General features: G+C 54.6%; 7 protein-coding genes across 7 annotated transcripts; 5 read left to right on the forward strand and 2 right to left on the reverse strand.

Annotated features, from left to right (window-relative positions):
- Positions 1-1,128: 1,128 nt before the first annotated feature.
- CLAFUR5_07821 (uncharacterized protein) lies at positions 1,129-3,738 on the forward strand (the record flags this gene model as incomplete). The annotated part of the gene is made up of 1 exon (XM_047906969.1): positions 1,129-3,738. One exon carries the CDS (start codon positions 1,129-1,131, stop codon positions 3,736-3,738), a length of 2,610 nt encoding a protein of 869 aa, XP_047759397.1.
- A 259-nt stretch (positions 3,739-3,997) lies between these two features.
- On the forward strand, positions 3,998-5,570 carry CLAFUR5_07822 (ADP-ribosylation factor GTPase-activating protein glo3; the record flags this gene model as incomplete). The annotated part of the gene is made up of 3 exons (XM_047906970.1): positions 3,998-4,386; positions 4,438-5,171; positions 5,230-5,570. 3 exons carry the CDS (start codon positions 3,998-4,000, stop codon positions 5,568-5,570), a joined length of 1,464 nt encoding a protein of 487 aa, XP_047759400.1.
- Positions 5,571-6,796: 1,226 nt separating this feature from the next.
- On the forward strand, positions 6,797-7,477 carry CLAFUR5_07823 (uncharacterized protein; the record flags this gene model as incomplete). Its single annotated transcript, XM_047906971.1, has 3 exons — positions 6,797-6,955; positions 7,049-7,125; positions 7,180-7,477. 3 exons carry the CDS (start codon positions 6,797-6,799, stop codon positions 7,475-7,477), a joined length of 534 nt encoding a protein of 177 aa, XP_047759399.1.
- A 777-nt stretch (positions 7,478-8,254) lies between these two features.
- On the forward strand, positions 8,255-8,622 carry CLAFUR5_07824 (uncharacterized protein; the record flags this gene model as incomplete). Its single annotated transcript, XM_047906972.1, has 3 exons — positions 8,255-8,263; positions 8,315-8,494; positions 8,551-8,622. The coding sequence occupies 3 exons, from the start codon at positions 8,255-8,257 to the stop codon at positions 8,620-8,622; spliced, it is 261 nt and encodes an 86-aa protein (XP_047759395.1).
- A 649-nt stretch (positions 8,623-9,271) lies between these two features.
- On the forward strand, positions 9,272-11,298 carry CLAFUR5_07825 (Serine/threonine-protein kinase gad8; the record flags this gene model as incomplete). Its single annotated transcript, XM_047906973.1, has 2 exons — positions 9,272-10,972; positions 11,026-11,298. 2 exons carry the CDS (start codon positions 9,272-9,274, stop codon positions 11,296-11,298), a joined length of 1,974 nt encoding a protein of 657 aa, XP_047759394.1.
- Positions 11,299-11,974: 676 nt separating this feature from the next.
- Positions 11,975-14,248, reverse strand: CLAFUR5_07826 (Laccase-3; the record flags this gene model as incomplete). Its single annotated transcript, XM_047906974.1, has 2 exons — positions 11,975-12,136; positions 12,221-14,248. 2 exons carry the CDS (start codon positions 14,246-14,248, stop codon positions 11,975-11,977), a joined length of 2,190 nt encoding a protein of 729 aa, XP_047759936.1.
- A 1,469-nt stretch (positions 14,249-15,717) lies between these two features.
- On the reverse strand, positions 15,718-17,024 carry CLAFUR5_07827 (Monooxygenase CTB7; the record flags this gene model as incomplete). Its single annotated transcript, XM_047906975.1, has 2 exons — positions 15,718-15,826; positions 15,877-17,024. 2 exons carry the CDS (start codon positions 17,022-17,024, stop codon positions 15,718-15,720), a joined length of 1,257 nt encoding a protein of 418 aa, XP_047759396.1.
- Positions 17,025-17,396: the final 372 nt, after the last annotated feature.

Consider the following 17,396-nt stretch of genomic DNA (forward strand, 5'->3'; position numbering starts at 1 on the left):
TGTTGAGCCAATACTACGACTTCCGAGCACCGCAACACATCTCAAGTGCTGTGTTCGTGCCCGACGGAGGCAGTGACCATGTGTGAAATCAAGCGTGCCGAATAGTGCTCGTGAAATTGAGCCTCTCACGGTATGCCAACGAAGCGTTTCCTGCCCCGTCGTGGTTCCACAATCGATGCATGTGAGCTGTTCCAATCCCGCCCGTAGAACCAGGAGCAGCTGCTGTGCTCAGCGAATTCGCGTCCGGGTCCTCACCGCATTGGGCGTTCGCAGCGGTCATGTTGGTACAAGCGGTGCAGGGCAGCATGTGAATGAGGTAAACAGATCAATGTAGATCTCTGGTTGGTCTTGAGCATCCCGCGCTCGCTGGCCAACGGCATTGAGAGGGCGGTGATCTATCACTACTGTAGTTCTAGCTGAACATAACTGTGATACACCCGACCATCTCCCGGATTGCAACTCCACCTCACCTCGTTGCCCGGCGGTTGCGACACGACACCTGCTTCTGCTGCTTTCTTTGTTTGTGTTTCACCGTTCGCATCAGGCCATCGCACGCAGTCGACACTTTGGGCTGTCGATGCGAGTTCCCGACGGAGGACGAACGCTGCGCCTCAGCTCGCTCGCTTGGCTGTCCAACGCGCCGCGATCCTCAGCGCCAATCCTTCACCGCTCGAGGTGATTGCGCTTTGTTGATATTGCCTGTTTGCTGTTGGTGTCTGAGCCGCAGAGAGGCCTTCTCACTCTAACAACAGTCAGTGTCAGTGAAGCCCAGGATTTGTGGTGTTGTTGCACACGTTTCCTGCAGGTCGCAAAGCATTGGGAAGCTGCAGTGCAGAAGAGGGCAGACGCGAACGATAATCTATCCCACGCGGTATCACAACCTCCAACCGGACCTGCCCGCATGACATCGATGGATCCGCGCAAAGGACGTGGCACAGGACTCGACCATTGGAACTGTGGTGGTTAGCAGAAATAGGCGTTGTCGTGTCACAAGAGTAGCCTTGTGCCGTCCCGCGGACTGCAGGAGGCACAGCGAAGCCTGCGATACAAGATACCTCAACAATCACACACATCCACTCAGGACCCAACTGTGTTGCCTGTGAATGGTCAGGACAGGACAGATCTACCATGCCGCATCTCCCCACATTCGGCAGTGGCAGTCATGCGAATGAGGATGTTGCTCTGCAAGAGATGGTACCTGAGGACGTTCCTCCGAAGAGACGACCGAGCCTGCTGAGGAAGCCGAAAGAATGGCTGAGGAGGCATCGTGGACAGTCCAATGGCCCGCTGTCACCACCTGCGACTGCACCGACCGAGCTTGCGAACATTTCCGACTACTTCGTCACTAGGAGGCCGAGTCTGCCGGAGGTTGCGTCGACGAAGCGAGCTATACCGTCTCTGCCTCGACCCCAGACGTTCCGTAGGCAGGAGTCTGAGCGACGGGAGAGGCTGTTGGAGGTAGAGCCGACGGTCAACGAGCGGAGGGCGCTCAGTGCGGATCGGAGAAGAAGTCGGGGTCTCAGCGCCAGTGGTCCTCATCGTCCATTGTCTCCTCTGCCTGCGCTTTTACCTTCTATTTCAGCTCCGAGCGCCACACATACTGATGATGACAAGACTGTCCCTTCGGAGTGTGGCGTGCCAGCTTCCAATGTACCCCCGAAACAATCGCCAAAGGATCTGCCGCCGTTGACAATACCGGAACCCAATGAAGATTCTTTACCAGACCAGGATCGAGATGACATTGAAAAGTCATCCTTACAAGAAGACTTCGAACGGCATTGGATCCTGAACTTGAGCATGCACTTCCGAGATAAGTCCAACCGCGAGAAATTCTTCGTCACATACGCAGAGAAGCCAAATCAGTGGCGGCGCATAACGATTTCGTTGGACTATCGAGATGCTCCCGCCGACTCCTTAGAAGCAGAGCTGGCGTCGTTACACTACCAACGCGACAAGAGCATCCGCATCTACGAGGCGATCCGAGACTCGTTGCCTGACATCCAGTACTATGACACCGTAACCAACCTCAAACTTGGGACGACACGGGATGACGGTCAGCTGCACGTACACGTGCGCGAAGATGCGAATGAGATTGTGCAGTTCCCAGCGATCTCGCTGTTCGATCATATACGCTGTCCGCGATATCATGAGAGCTCGCTTCAGTTCGATTCACACCTTTCTGGCTTTGTCTACAAAGTCCACCTGGATCACCGCACGCTGATTAAGAAGGAGATTCCTGGCCCGGACACTGTGGATGAATTCTTGTACGAGGTTAATGCACTGGATTCATTGCTGGGGTCTGAGAATGTTGTGCGGCTGGAAGGCCTCGTCACGGACGATCGAGGAGAGCTTGTCAAGGGCTTACTTCTGTCCTACGCCTCGCAAGGTGCCCTCGTTGACATAATCTATGACTTCCGAGACAGGCCGGAGCTGAGCTGGGCACGTCGTGAACGATGGGCGAAGCAAATTGTGGCAGGCCTGGCTGAAATTCATGAAGCTGGTTTCGTGCAGGGTGACTTCACCTTGTCGAATATCGTCATTGATGAGGACGATGATGCGCAGATCATTGACATTAATCGAAGAGGCTGTCCTGTCGGTTGGGAATCGCCGGAACTTGGCAGGCTGATTGACAGCGGTCAGCGGATTGGGATGTGCATTGGGGTCAAAACAGACCTATTCCAGCTTGGAATGGTGTTGTGGGCTCTTGCAGAGCAAGTTGATGAGCCGGAGAGGGTCCAGCGTCCTTTGCCAGATGTCACCAGTGACACGCCTCTTTACCTGCGAGAGATCATCAGGATATGCCTGGGCGAACGCCCCCAGGGTCGACTATGTGCGAAGGACCTACTGCGATACTTCCCTCAGCGCCCACATGCAGGCTACCCACGAGAGCCTCTAGATCTTCCCTGCGACCTCCACGCCTCAGATCATAGCGAACCCAGGTCTCATCGTTCCGCAAAGGAATACATCGACCCCAACCTCGCCGTCACCATCGACGAAGTCAAGCCTCAACGAAGATCTTCACCACGTTTCACGGATCAAGTGACATACCTCAACCCCGACTCCGCCGGCGACTCAAATCCAGCTTCGTCGACGTACCGCTTCGACAGTTCTGGGTCATGGGTCATAGGACGCCGTCGCGGACGCTCCCCAGTATCGAGTCGACGTCGTCGCAGCTCGCCGTATGGTCGGACGCCGTCTAGTGCAACGTCTTTGTCCGAAGCGTCGCCACTGGGGCGTCCTGACGATGAAATTTGGGACACGTGCGGTACGTCCAAGGAGCGGGAAGGCTGCTCAACCTCCCCACGCGGGCGAAGACATGCTCCACCGACCAACAAGCTTCTTGCGAGTGTTTGTTCGCAAGGCCAGGATCAAGGCGTCGTGGCCGCGGGACTGATTCATACTGACTCTGGGTTTGATGAGGTTATGGAGCAGGATTTGGACGTGGATTTGGATCTCGATGCGAGTAATTTGACGGAGACGCCGAGGGTCAGGAGAGTTAGGACTTATGTTTCTGACGACGATGATGAAGATGATGGTACCGAGAACGCTGAAGGACGGCGAGAGCCTAGCAATCGAGGTGATGCAGAGACCGGAGGCTCACGAGTATCTTGCCCTATAAAGGCAGATGGAGCTCGAGAGCCTGGTGGTATGGTTATGAATGATGAGTTACGACAGGACGGCGCTTGCATGCCGGAATCACAGGACGGCACATGGGCGTCGGAGAGGGTCTCGAATTGACATTCTATGTAAAATAGTAGGGTGAAGCGATCGTGTCCATAGCAGATGTCTTCAGAGTCGAGACGCGATAAAAATATTGAAAGCTGTTCATACTGCGTTTCCTCGATCACGTGCAGCCACCACATCTCGCTTTCGTGTCCCATTCCAGGGACACATCCCACCTAAACTCTCACAACATTTCCACCGAGGCTCTCTACGAAGACAACACCACGTTCCATAGCACCATATCGCCTACACCCCTCACAAAAGCACCACGACCATGGCGCTCGCACCCAAGACCGAGTCGCAGAAGCTGTTCGAGAAGCTGAAGCGGAAAGAGGCCAACAAAATATGTTTCGACTGCGGCGGCAAGAATCCCACATGGTCGTCTGTACCTTTTGGCATCTACCTGTGTCTCGACTGCAGTGCCCATCACCGTAATCTGGGGGTGCACATCAGCTTCGTGCGGAGCACCAACCTTGATCAATGGCAATGGGACCAGCTACGACGCATGAAAGTCGGTGGAAACGAGTCGGCTACGAAGTACTTTCAGAGCCATGGAGGTAGCGCGGCGCTGGCGAGTAAGGATCCGAAGACGAAGTATACGAGCAATGCGGCGAATAAGTATAAGGATGAGCTGGCGAGGAGGGTGGAGATTGATCAGAAGAAGTGAGTGATGTGGTTACGAATGGTGAAAGATGCATGCTGATATAGTGACAGATCTCCGGAAATCGTAGTTCTCGAGGATGCGGCAGATGAGGCTGGTGGCTCTGGCACCAATACACCGGCTGGAGAGCCTGCTGATGACTTCTTCTCGTCGTGGGACAAGCCAGCTATCAAGAGGCCTAGCAACCCACCCTCAAGAACCGGCACGCCGTCGACAGTCGGTCGCACCGCTTCACCGTTCCTCTCCGCGAATGCTAATGGCAACGGCACTGCTCGGCCGAAGTCGCCTCTAAACCCAACAGATGGCACAGCAGCGCCTCCTGCCGCCGCGCGATCAGTATCGTCCACTGCCGTGCGAAAGACTGCGGTAGCCAGCAAGCCCAAGGCCAACATTCTGGGCGCAAAGAAGACGAAGCTTGGAGCGAAAAAGATTGATGCCAGCGCGCTTGACTTTGATGAGGCTGAGAAGAAGGCACGGGAAGAGGAGGAGCGGAAGGCACGACTTGGATACGATCCAGATGAGGAAACACCCGCAGAAGCAACGATCAATGCTGCCCAGCCAGCTAGTGCTACAGCCACAATACATCAGCCTACACCCGTCAGTCCACCCACAGCAGGCGGCTTCGGCGCAGCTGGCAAGCCTAGAGAACGAAGCGACAGTGAAATGGAGCGTCTCGGCATGGGCGTGCGAAGACTAGGCTTCGGACAAATTGGCGGTGGAAAGCCAGCTGCGGCACCAAAAGCAGCCATGGGCTTCGGATCTGTTGGGCGAGCCGCTCCAGCTCAAGGTATGTCACTCACTCCCCACGAGAACAGCACTTTCGATGCATACTAACGCCCTCCCAGACGACTCAGAGAAATACGCGCGCGAGAAGTTCGGCACTCAAAAGGGAATCTCCTCCGACGAATTCTTCGGTCGCGGAATGCATGATTCCAACGCCCAGACCGAAGCGAAATCGCGTCTCCAAGGCTTCGAGGGCGCGAGTGCCATCTCTAGCAACGCGTACTTTGGTCGGCCTGAAGACGAGGGTCAATCAGAGGATTACGGCGATCTGGAGAGTGCTGCGAAGGATTTCGTTAGGAAGTTTGGAATTACGGCTGGTGATGATTTGGAGAATCTGTCTAGTATGTTGGGTGAAGGCGCTGGGAAGTTGCAGGGTGCGATTCGGAACTACCTTAACTCGTAGAGAGGGGCGGAGGGTCATTGGGAGCGTGGAGCGGGGTGTTGTGGTGGGGATGAGTTGTGGGTGGGTGGGTGGGTGGGTGAGTGGGTGATAGGTGGGTTGAGGCTCTTCAGTCTTGATGGCCTGGAGAGTGACTGAGCTGATGAGAGATAGATGAGTAGACAGTACACCATGGAAGATGTTGAGATACGTCAGTCGCTTGACAAATCGTCACATCTTCAGATTCACCTACTTCCTCCACCTTGTCGCATCTTCTCTCCAAGGCCTTCGCGGCCGTCATCGCCTTCGTACCCCTCAAGACGGAGGTACATACCTCATCGAGCGCACAAGAGGTCTAGATGATGGGAAAGCTCGATGGTAAGGCAGAATTTACGCAAGGCTACTTGTATACATCCAATCTTGACGCCGAGAACCAGGACTACCATCCGACTCATGAAGTACACTCAGCGACACTCTCACATGATCACTACCGGTGCGCCTTCCTCAACAAGGTGGCGTACACCTCAACGAACGGCGAAATGCTTCAGCCGTGCTCAGTGATATGTACACGATCCGATTTGCTGCGTCCGCGAGAATCGCGTTTATGCTGAAGTCATTGACGACCTGACCAGAGCCGTATGAGTCGGCATTGGAAAGGCTAAGGTGTTGGCATGGTAAGCTATGCCGCGCACAACACACTTATACCTTACCGTTCATGTCGGGAGAGCCTGGTAGTATTCCTACGGCATACTACATTCCACGCGATGTCACAGTCTCACGTGCTCCAGCCTGCTGGAACACACGACACCACTGCGACGAGATTCGAGATAGCAGCCACTGGCACCCGCAACGACTCTCAAGCAACAGCCGGATCAATAATCATCACGTTCTACCCAGAACACTATCACGGTCACCACGGCTTTCTCTGCTTCCTATGGGTGTCGAGGGTCGCAGACATCATCATGGCGGCTACCAGGGCCTCTTATCTCGCAGCTATCATGGTCAGCACGACCTTCCCGACCCAGTGGTGCGCATGAGACTCCAACTTCGATCGGAATGCTTCAACACACAACAGGGTCTCTTCGGCGGTTCGTTTGAGCAGACTTCGGGCTCAAGCATAAAAGGCACACGCGATTGCACGCGGAAGCTCCCCCAGCCCCGTTTCCCGACTCATCGAACAACACAGACAGAGACCTCCGTGTCGGCCTCCTGAGCCAGAATTCCTGCACGCCCTTCCAGCTTTGAGCACTATGCGCCTCCTCACCACTCTCATCCCCATCCTCCTGCCCCTGAGCGCCGCCTGGCGAGTAGAATGGACTCTCCTCGACGGCACCCGTCTCTGGTCGACCGGCACCTTTGTCGACAGCGGCAGCATCGACGACACAACAAACTGCATGACGGTCCCCTGGGTAAGTCCCAATACCCCCCCTCCAACGACTGCATGCCCCCTCTCGCCCTGAAACATGTCCGCCACTAAGACCCCCTTTCTTCCCCCCCCCCAGACCACACCCATGCCCATCAAAGCCGTCGAATGGTGGGAATACAAAGACAACACCATCAACGCCACCAAGCCAGGGTGGTTTTCTACCTATCGCAGTTCGGAATGTACGTCTGAGATCTGGTCGTTCGACAGGGCTTACTGGCATCCTTTTAAAGATTACTTTGAGGGTTGGGGAAATCCGAATGTGGGGAGTTTCAGAGTTTATTGGGCGCGGGAGGGTGGGAGACCTCCGCCGTCGAAGGCCGAGAGGGAAGCTGCTGAAGCTGTTGAAGCTGCTGCCCTCGCTACAGTTGCTGCTGCTGCTGCTGAGGGGAGGAATGGGGTTGGGATAGGGAATGGGACTGTGGTTGGGAATGGAAGTGTTGTTGGGAATCAGACTGTCGTGAGGAAGACCGAGAGGGTCAGGAGGGAGGTGCATGTACGAATCTAAGGTAGGATGTGAGTCGATTACAAGTGTTGTGAAGAGTAGGATGGGACGACGGTTGGAGGCACGAATGTGGTTCGAGGCCCGGAGTTGGGCATTGTGCTTCTTGAAAATAACAGCGAGACAACATGCGACATTCTCGTGACTTGGCACCGTGATCAGTACCGTCTGAACTATAAACAGCATACTCGAGTTAGCTCAACGACTCGACTGACTTCCCAAGCACACAAGGCTTCGACCTCCAGAAGACTCACCACCATGAAAGCCTCACACCTTTTTATCACCGTCGCCTGTTGAGGCAGCTGTGGACAAAAGCCCCTGCCTGGTTCATATTCAGCAACACAGCGTTCGTATAGACTACATGCAGACACTGTTATGCTCGCATCAGCTTCGCTTGCGTCCAGCACCACGGACCAGTAAATGGATTGACTCTGCCGATGGTAGCTGCCTTCAGTTCGCACTCGCGTGGGTGATGCTACGTGATGGACCAGACAGAAAGCGCCTTCGTGCAACAGTGGCGCGCGAAAGACTCTTTCAGCTGAATGTGGCCTGACCGGAGTGCTTCGCATAAAATCATGAACGAAACCTTCGCGTCCGGCGCGAGTAACCTTCTTCCTTGACGCCAGACTCGTCTGCTCGTTTGCCAAGATGCTCTTCTATAAGGTGACAGTTGGCCTTCTCAGCTTTGCGTGCTCGGCTTCGGGTGCAAAGTGTACAGCAATCCCCAAGACTGGCTGCTTTAGCTGTGGTCGAGTGGTCAACAATACACCATGGACGCTCCGCATGACACAGGTTCGTTGTATTGACTACGACACAACATGACCAAGCACTTGCTGATCGCAGCTTCGTACCCAGAATCCAGCTCCCTACGGCGCCGGCATCGACAAAGCTCACCCAGACCTCTGCGACATCTTCAACTGGGACAAGCTAAAGCGCGGTGTTCGTTGCCCAAACTCGAAGCCCTGCAAATGGAAGCAGGAGTACGTCAATGCTGGCAAGTCCAGAGGTGGAAACAACTGTCATGTCAGTTCACCGCGCTCCTATACAGGAGGATCTCTCGTTGATGACGAATCCTGTAGAAGGATGAAAGCAAGCGCACCGACGTGGACGCCATCACCTTTGCAGATCGAGACTGGTACTTCTATTCTTAGTGGGAGGGTGGCAAGATCTGGCATAAAGCTGTCAAAGGCACTTGGCTCAAGATGAGTAGTACTGATCGAGCCGAGTGCGATGAGAAGCGGTTTCCGTATGCATGGCGTAGTAAGGTGCCGGTCTGTCATGTTTTGTTCCGGCCTTGATGGAAGCTAGTGGTAACGCGCAGCTGGCAGTCGTGAGGCATCGGCCTGGGTTCCAGAGAGAATACCTGATCTGCGGGCGTCTTCGTGGAACGAGGGTAGTATCGCGCTGGGTATGAGCATGGCGGCAGCACGTTATCGTGTTGATACACAGGCCTGTTGATCCGAGGCGCAACGGGTGGTGAGTGTTCTACTATCTTCGGCATGTTGCATCCCGCTGCATGTGAGCGTGATGACAACACTCGTGTTTCGTGGTTGTGTGATTGTGTGTTTGTGTGTTTGTGAAAGAGATGGTAGTATGATTCTTGTCGGGTGGCTGTGCTGTGCTCCTCGTCCCGCCGATCCGCGCAGTGACGGCGACAGACGAGACCCTGGGCCTTGGAAGTCGACCCAGTCGCGCTTGCCTTCCACGCCTCCTCATGTACTATACCTCTCAGACTTGGCTGGTTCCCTCTCCAACCACACCACCAGCGATACCACCCGCATACATTCACACCAGAGCATCATGTCGTGGAAGCTTACCAAGAAACTCAAGGAGACTCACCTTGGCGCCCCCTTCTCCAGCACATTCTCCCGCTCGAGTTCGCAGTCCACCATCACAGACGCACAGAAGTCCCCCTCAGCGACAGCAACCCCCGGCGCCCAGACACCGCAGACAACGCCCTCCACCACACCCAGCACCACCAATGGCTCCAACGATCCGCAAGGCATCGCTGCCTCCGAGTCCATGGTCAACCCGCCAGCCGCACCCGCAAAGCCCGGTATCCTCATCCTCACCCTCCACGAAGGCCGCGGCTTCAGTCTCCCACCAGGCGCAGATCAAGTATTCGGCAGAGGACCAGGACATGGCAACAGCGTCAGCACAGGCTCCTTCACGAGCAGCTTCATGGGCGGAAACAGTGCGAGACCTGGCTCAAGCGCGGCGCAGGGCAGTTTCAGGCCAATGTCTGCCAGTGGAGGCGGCATCAACAACATGCCGTCTACCCACGGCAGATATAGCAGCAGATACCTCCCATACGCCCTTGTGGACTTCGACAAGCAGCAAGTTTTCGTCAATGCCGTGTCCGGCACCCCTGAGAACCCTGTCTGGGCTGGTGAGAGCACACAGTACAAGTTCGATGTCAGCAGATCGACCGAGCTCAATCTCTCCCTCTACATTCGCAATCCTACCGCGCCGCCCAACTCTGGACGAACACAGGACATTTTCATTGGCACGTGCCGCGTAACACCGACCTTCTCCGAGGACGCACAATCGGGCGCAACACAACCGCCCTCGAGCTCAGACGGTAAGAGTGCGAAGAAGGACAAGCCCATGCCACCACCGCCATCATCGCGGAACGGTGAGATTGCGGGCGTACAGTGGCAGGAGATACAGTATGGCAGTGGATCAATCAGGATAGGGCTGAAGTTTGTGGAGACCAGACAACGATCGCTCAAGGTGGAGGACTTTGAGCTCTTGAAGGTGGTTGGTAAGGGCAGTTTCGGCAAGGTCATGCAGGTACGGAAGAAGGACACCAACCGAATCTACGCCCTCAAGACGATCCGGAAACAACACATCATCTCACGATCCGAAGTCGCCCACACACTCGCCGAGCGATCCGTTCTTGCACAGATCAACAACCCCTTCATCGTGCCCCTCAAGTTCTCCTTCCAGTCGCCGGACAAGCTATACTTCGTATTGGCCTTCGTGAATGGAGGAGAACTGTTCCACCACCTCCAGAAAGAGCAGAGATTCGACATTAACAGGTCAAGATTCTACGCTGCGGAACTTTTGTGTGCGCTGGAATGTCTACACGGCTTTGGTGTCATCTACCGTGATCTGAAACCAGAGAACATCCTAGTCGACTATGTTGGACACATTGCGCTCTGCGATTTCGGACTGTGCAAGCTGGATATGAAGGACGAAGACAAGACTAACACTTTCTGTGGAACTCCTGAGTATCTGGCTCCCGAACTTCTACATGGACAAGGATACACCAAGGCAGTAGATTGGTGGACATTGGGTGTGCTGCTGTACGAGATGTTGACGGGTTTACCGCCATTCTACGACGAGAACACGAACGAGATGTACCGCAAGATTCTGTCAGAGCCTTTGCATTTCCCAGGACCCGAGATAGTACCACCGGCCGCACGAGACTTGTTGAGCAAGCTTCTTGACAGAGATGCTACGAGGAGATTGGGCACTAATGGTGCTGCAGAGATCAAGGTGAGCCGCAATATATCCCGCGAAGTCATCCAATCACACTAACATATCCTCAGGCACACCCCTTCTTCCACAGCATCGACTGGCGCAAGCTCCTCGACCGAAAATACGAACCAAGCTTCAAGCCCAGCGTCGTCGACGAACTCGACACGGCCAACTTCGACAAGGAGTTCACATCAGAAGCACCCACAGACAGCTATGTCGAAGGACCCATGCTCTCACAAACCATGCAACAACAATTCGCCGGCTGGTCCTACAACCGACCGGTGGAAGGACTCGGCGATGCGGGAGGCTCCATTGTATCAGGCAATGCTTTTGACCAGCGATAGAAACGTAAAGGCAAACGCAGGGCGCGCCGGGAATTGCAAAAGCAGTGCCTTAAGCAGGACAGGCAGGATAGGGACAGGCAGGATGGGTGGCCGACGCTCAAGGACAGGGCTTCGAGTTTTTGAGTGTGAGGGGATGGCGTGGAGGCGGTAGAGTTTTGGAGTGGAGGATGTGATACCATGGAGCAGGATGATGTGTGTGTCAGTGTCTGTGTCACCCCTGAGATAGCATTCTACATGGAACTTGAAGTTCTGGTTGTTTTGAGGCTGCGGGAATACGGCCTAGGAACATTGGTTGTCATATTCTCCAAGTTCTCCTTTTCACTTCGACTTTCGACTTTCGACTTTCACATAGTGTTGGCTGGATGCATTCTATACTGTCTATACTATTCCGTCTCTATCATCATGCGACCTGGTCATTACTGCCATTACCCAATGCCAAAACATCCCCTCCCTCAACCAATCAACATGAAAGGGTATCTATCATCACCAATTCTGTTCCATCCTGCCCCGTTCCCTCCTTTCCTTGCTACATCAACTTGAAGATCATCTACATATCTAAACATTACCACCGCACAATCTTTTCCCCTTTCTCTCTCTCTCTCTCTCTCTCTCTCTCTCTCTCTCTCTCTCTCTCTCTCTCTCTCTCTCTCTCTCTCTCTCTCTCTCTCTCTCTCTTCTAGATCCCACCATCACTCTGCAAATACGCCGCGCTAGTGGGGTAGTACGCATCCCACCCATCACATTGTGATTGGAAATCGGATGGTAAAGGGTCGATGGAGAGCATGCTATCCTTGGATTCGAGGAATTGCACGCTGAAACCTTCGTCCGCGTGCCAGGCCTGGATTATCACGGGGAAGGTTAGCGAGAGTGATGGGAAGGGGGAGGGAGAGGGAGGAGGGAGAGGGAGAGGGATGATACGTACGATGTGACAATGCATAATCCACGCCCCGGGATTATTGGTTTGAAACGCAATGGCCACCCAGCCGTTGGTCGGCAGCATGGCGACATCGCGACGGATAGGGCTGTCGTAGTTTAAACCCGCCGCGTCGTCGTCGGTCCACCCCGTCGTGCCCCAACCCAGAACATAAAAATCGTGTCCGTGCAAATGTATGGGATGCGGAATATTCACCGTGAAAGGACTCCCAACGCCCTCGGTGATAATCCAATACGTCCATTGTCCCTCGCTAGGTAGTTCGATCATGTTGGCGGACCTCGGCCAGGCGGCGTCGTTGCCGTCGCGGAGGGATTTGAGGGTGGGTTGCAACCAGTCGACTTTGAGGGGGGAGCCGTTGACTTGCCAGAACAGGTTGATAGAGTCGTCGGATTGGGTGGATTGGTTTATTGCTGTATCGAGTTGTGCAAAGGAACTCGGGGAGACGATTTCGCCGCGCGGGATGTAGGAGTTCCAGTAGGATGTGATTTCCGTCTCGTCTGTGCAGCGTTGCGTATACGCGGTTGCCGTAGATTCAGGCGTAGAGGATTCGAATCCTTCGTAAGAGAAGATGGAGAGAATGTTACCGTTCTGGAAGTTGCTCCCGCAACCTGCGGTATCCTGGGATTCGGCGCGGAACCAGTAGGATGCAGGTTCCTGGTCGGCGGTTATGATTACGTCGTAGCGCTGGCCGATGCCGATGAAGACCCAAGAGGCGTTGTAGGGGACGACGGGCACGAAGTCGGCGGCGATGACGAGCATGCTGTGGCTGTCGAGGGAGAATTGGAAGTGGTTGTCGACGGCCGTGTTGATGAGGCGGAGACGGTGCTTTTTGCCTGCTTTGAGGATCGTCTGGGCGTACGCGCCGCCTGAGGTCGAGACCATTGTGCCGTTGATTAGGCCGTTGTCTGCGGTGGGGGCGAGGGCGTTTTGATGCATTGCGCGGGAGGAGACGACGTAGATTCCTGGGTAGTACCAGTCTGTGATGGGTAAGGGACCGAGGTCTTCGTCGTAGTCTGCTGTTGCTGGGCCGTAGATTACGATAGGGCCGAGGACGCCGTCGCCGTATTGGGAGGAGAAGTGGGAGTGGTACCAGGAGGTGCCGTATTGGGTGGCTTGGAAGGTGTACGTCTTGCTGCGGCCTGGGGCGATGGGGCATTCTGTCACGCCGGGGACTCCGTCTTGGCCGTTGGAATGGTAGAGGCGTAGACCGTGCCAGTGGATGCTTGTGCCGTTGTTTTGCATTTCGTTGTGGACCGTCACGGAGATCATGTCGCCCCAGTTCGCGTAGATTGTGGGACCGGGGTATTGGCCGTTGATCGCGAAGCCTTGACGCTCGAAGCCGTCGGGGGCGAGGGTGGTGTTTGTGATGGTGAAGTCGTAGGAGACGGTTCGTCCTGTTGTTGGCCAGTTCTCGTCGAAGTCGGTCTCGATGCTGAGACCGTTGCTCCAGCAGCCTCGAGATGTTGGACCGTTGGTGCATGTTGGAGTTGGTGCAGTAGATGTTGCTGTCGTAGTGGGCGTCGTGGATGAGGCTTGCTGCCATGTGTCTGATATTGTTGCGGCGTTGTTACCGACAGTGTAGAAATGGTCAGGATCTGCCTCCCATGTTATGGCTCCATCTGCGCCAATGCGAATGTACTTGAATGAGAAGCTCGTGCCTGATGCAAGGCTCACTGTCGCGCTCCATAGCGGATCATCTGCTGTGTATTGATCTGCCGACAACGCTATGGCGTTTGCTGAGTCCCAACTACCCAATGCATCGATCGAGCCAACAACTGATACACTCTCGCCCCAAGCTGTGGTGACAAGCGCATCGAAAGTTATGTCGACCGTTCCACTTTGCCGCCTTCTGAGCTCGGAGGCTGATCGTGAGTTGTCGAAGGATATTGGTCGCGAGGGTTCGAATCGCGTTGCTCGCTTCCGTCCCTCCAGGTGTAACCTCTCGTTTGGTAATGTGGCTGCAAACGCAGCTGGCGCCACAAGGGCTATTAGGTTAAAGACTGAAGATACTCGCATATCTGGAAGCACAACAAGTGGATGAACGAAAGAAGAATTAAAGTCGTAAGGGTAGTCTCTTTCCTCCGAAGAAAACACAGAAAAGACACCTACTCCAAGCAAAACAGTACTTCCAAGGTGCCGAAGCCAGGTCTATCAACCCGTTGCCACGAGGGTGGCAAGGTGGATCCAGGGCTCGTTTGCCTGAGGAACGCCTGGCGTCCTCGAGCGTCGCATCGCATACAGTCCTGCCCAAAAGCGTGCGGATACCGGATCTTTCGCCATTGAGTGGAGCAAAGTGCTCTTGTGCCACGAAGCGATGGCTGGAATTAGCAGCAGTGCAACTTGCCGCGACAGAAATTTCGCTTGCATCCTCCTCTTTCTGAGCACGCGCAGTAGCACACATCGTGAGACCGGGGTCATTTGGAGTAAGGAGAGATCTCTTAGCCGCCTGGCATCGGGCCGTTGCGCTTGGTCGGTAAGGCTTCGGGTGTGAATATCGATATGTTTGATGGATGTGTCGAATATGGTGGCGTTCAGGTGTCTTAGACTGAGTCGTGAACGCATTCGTCCGACGGAAAAGAGGCGTGGCGGTCAAGAGGTATACTCTATCGCGAGGCGGGGAGATATGCAGGTGCTGGGCGTCGCCTCAGGAACAGCCATCTGTGATATGCTTGGCTCTAGCCACATCCTTGCCACTGCACTATCCTTGATAGTTGAGCCGCATTTTGACCCACTATCCTTTCTTGCTTCACTCGTGGCGCTTCTTCTTGTCAACATCCACCAGCAGATAAATCGGCAACGGCACAATGGTGCTACACACGCTTCGTCAGCGCCGTTCTTGCTGCAACGGAAATGTGTTGATGTAGACACGTGCCGTGGTTGCACAAATCTATTGAATCTGCTTGTGCTTCCACCCACGAGAGATAATGATTCAAGCTCGTGGCCATTGATCCGAGGGTGTGGTCAGATGGAGGATCTTGAGGTGGATCTATCGATAGCGTGGAACTGCTGGCATCAGGAGATGGTGCTATGATTAGTACACAGCAAAGCAAATCACGATACTCATCCCTCCACCTTCGCTGAGCGTTGGTCGAGGAAGCGACAAGAAACACCATCACGTTGGAAAGGCGGCCACGTGGTCGTGCCATTGCAGAGGTGTATCGCAAGCAAAGCGACAAAGTTGCATACACCGAGAGTATTCGTGATCCATGGCTTCGAGAATGTGTGCTTGTACCCTGGGTATGAGCGCTCGACTTGCTGGTTGTACGCCGTTGATCCTAGAGAGATCGGTATTTCGCCTGGATCAACCAGGGTATGGATGTTGGCCACGAGCTACTGTCAGCAGTCAATTGATGTACACCTTGTACAGAGGTGGCACTTTTGTCAGCATTTGTCAACCTCGCCCATTCCATGTGAGCTCACATACACACCAACAGTCTGTTTCTAATTGTCGCCCAGGCAACCAAGACCTTCCACTCCCTTGCGATCTACTCCTTGATCTTGAACTCATACTCCGGTATCTCGACCTTAATCGTCTCATTCCCAAAATTGAACCACCTCCAAACCCCCGTAACACTCACAAACCAGAACAGCGTCCTATATCACATTAGCATCTCTCCGCACAACCCCTCTCCCAGAGAACAAACCTAACAATCCAAATCCCCCACTCACTCTGCGGATTCACCAACTCCGGCGCCCTCCCCCCAAGTGGAATCGTCTGACTCTCCTCCACAAACGTCTTCAAAACATCTCTATACCTCCCAAACGCCACCTTCAAATCATCCGGACTCCTGGCCATCTCACCCGCCAACACATACCCCCCAATAATCGCCAGCGTCGTGCCCTGACCAGTAAGAGGAGAGGGCGCATACCCAGCATCTCCAACCAGAGCGCAGCGTCCACTATGCCAGGAGTCCAGCTTAATCTGCACAATCCGCGTAAAATAGAAATCCTCAGCATCATACATCCCCTTCAAAATCCTCGGTCCAACACCACGCATATCTTTGAAGAGGGTCGCCAGGGCATCTTTGTGTTCATCCATAGATCGAGATTCCGCCACGCGGGCCAGGGCATCGTCCTTCTTGGTACACATAATATAACCCGAAGACCTCCTCCCTCCCCGATCAATTGGTCGAATGAACGCGGTGCGGCCCCCCGTGGCGTGCTGGAGTTTAGCGAAGGGAATGTCGTAGGAAGGATCGCCGGCCATGGAGAAGAAGCCGACGTAGGTGTTCTTGGGGTCTGTGCAGGTGTCGTTGGCGTGTTTGGAGAAGGCGAGGTTGCGGACGCGAGAGCGTGTGCCGTCGGCGCCGATTATGGCGTGGAAGCGTTCGGGGGTGGAGCTGGTGGAGAGGGTTACTGTTGCGCCCTTTTCGTCCTGCTTGATGGCTTCGATGGTGCAGCCGTAGCGGTATTCGACGTTGGGCAGTGCTTTTGCGGCGTCCGCGACGACTCTGGTGAGGTCGCTGCGCATTATTTCGATCTCTTGGGTGACGGAGAGAGTGCCACCTTTCTCTGGAGCAGTACCAACTGCTGGGGCTACATTTTTGCCGTCGTCGTCGACAAGTGTGATGCCTTGCTCGCCTGTGGTACTGTCTTTGATCGTCTGATAGATGCCCATGTACTTCATGATGTCGACTGCCATGTTGGTGACATCGACGCCTTGACCTAAAGGCTTGGTTGTGGAACGTTCTGTGACCAAGACATCGAAGCCGGCCTTTGCTAACCAGAAGGCAGTGACCGAGCCTGCTGGGCCACCACCATTGACGAGGATTCTTCGCTTGTCAGTAGTCATGTTGAAGTGAGTGTGTTCAATCAAATGTTGAGATCTAGGTACCGACAATCGGATGTAGTCGACGACAGCCTCGTCATTATATAGACACAGACACTGCAAGACCTACCTTGGGTTACGTTGCAAACGAACTTTACTGTGCAGTTGTTGCAAGGACTCGACCAGATGGAGACATACCTATCCTGTATGGTGGCGTAGCCGTCCAATCGTCGGGAGGCTTGGAGGTTCAGGGTGCGGCCTTTTCACGCCGTACGGACTGAAAACGCCGCTGTTTGCACGTGACTCTGACATTCCTTCGCAGTTGCATGCTCGTTGAACTCCGGATGGGCATCAAAGGGCATCTGTATGCGATGGCCTTGCAATCTAAGTAGGACA

The sequence above is a fragment of the Fulvia fulva genome, chromosome 3 (assembly GCF_020509005.1).
Source record: "Fulvia fulva chromosome 3, complete sequence".
Lineage (NCBI taxonomy): Eukaryota > Fungi > Ascomycota > Dothideomycetes > Mycosphaerellales > Mycosphaerellaceae > Fulvia > Fulvia fulva.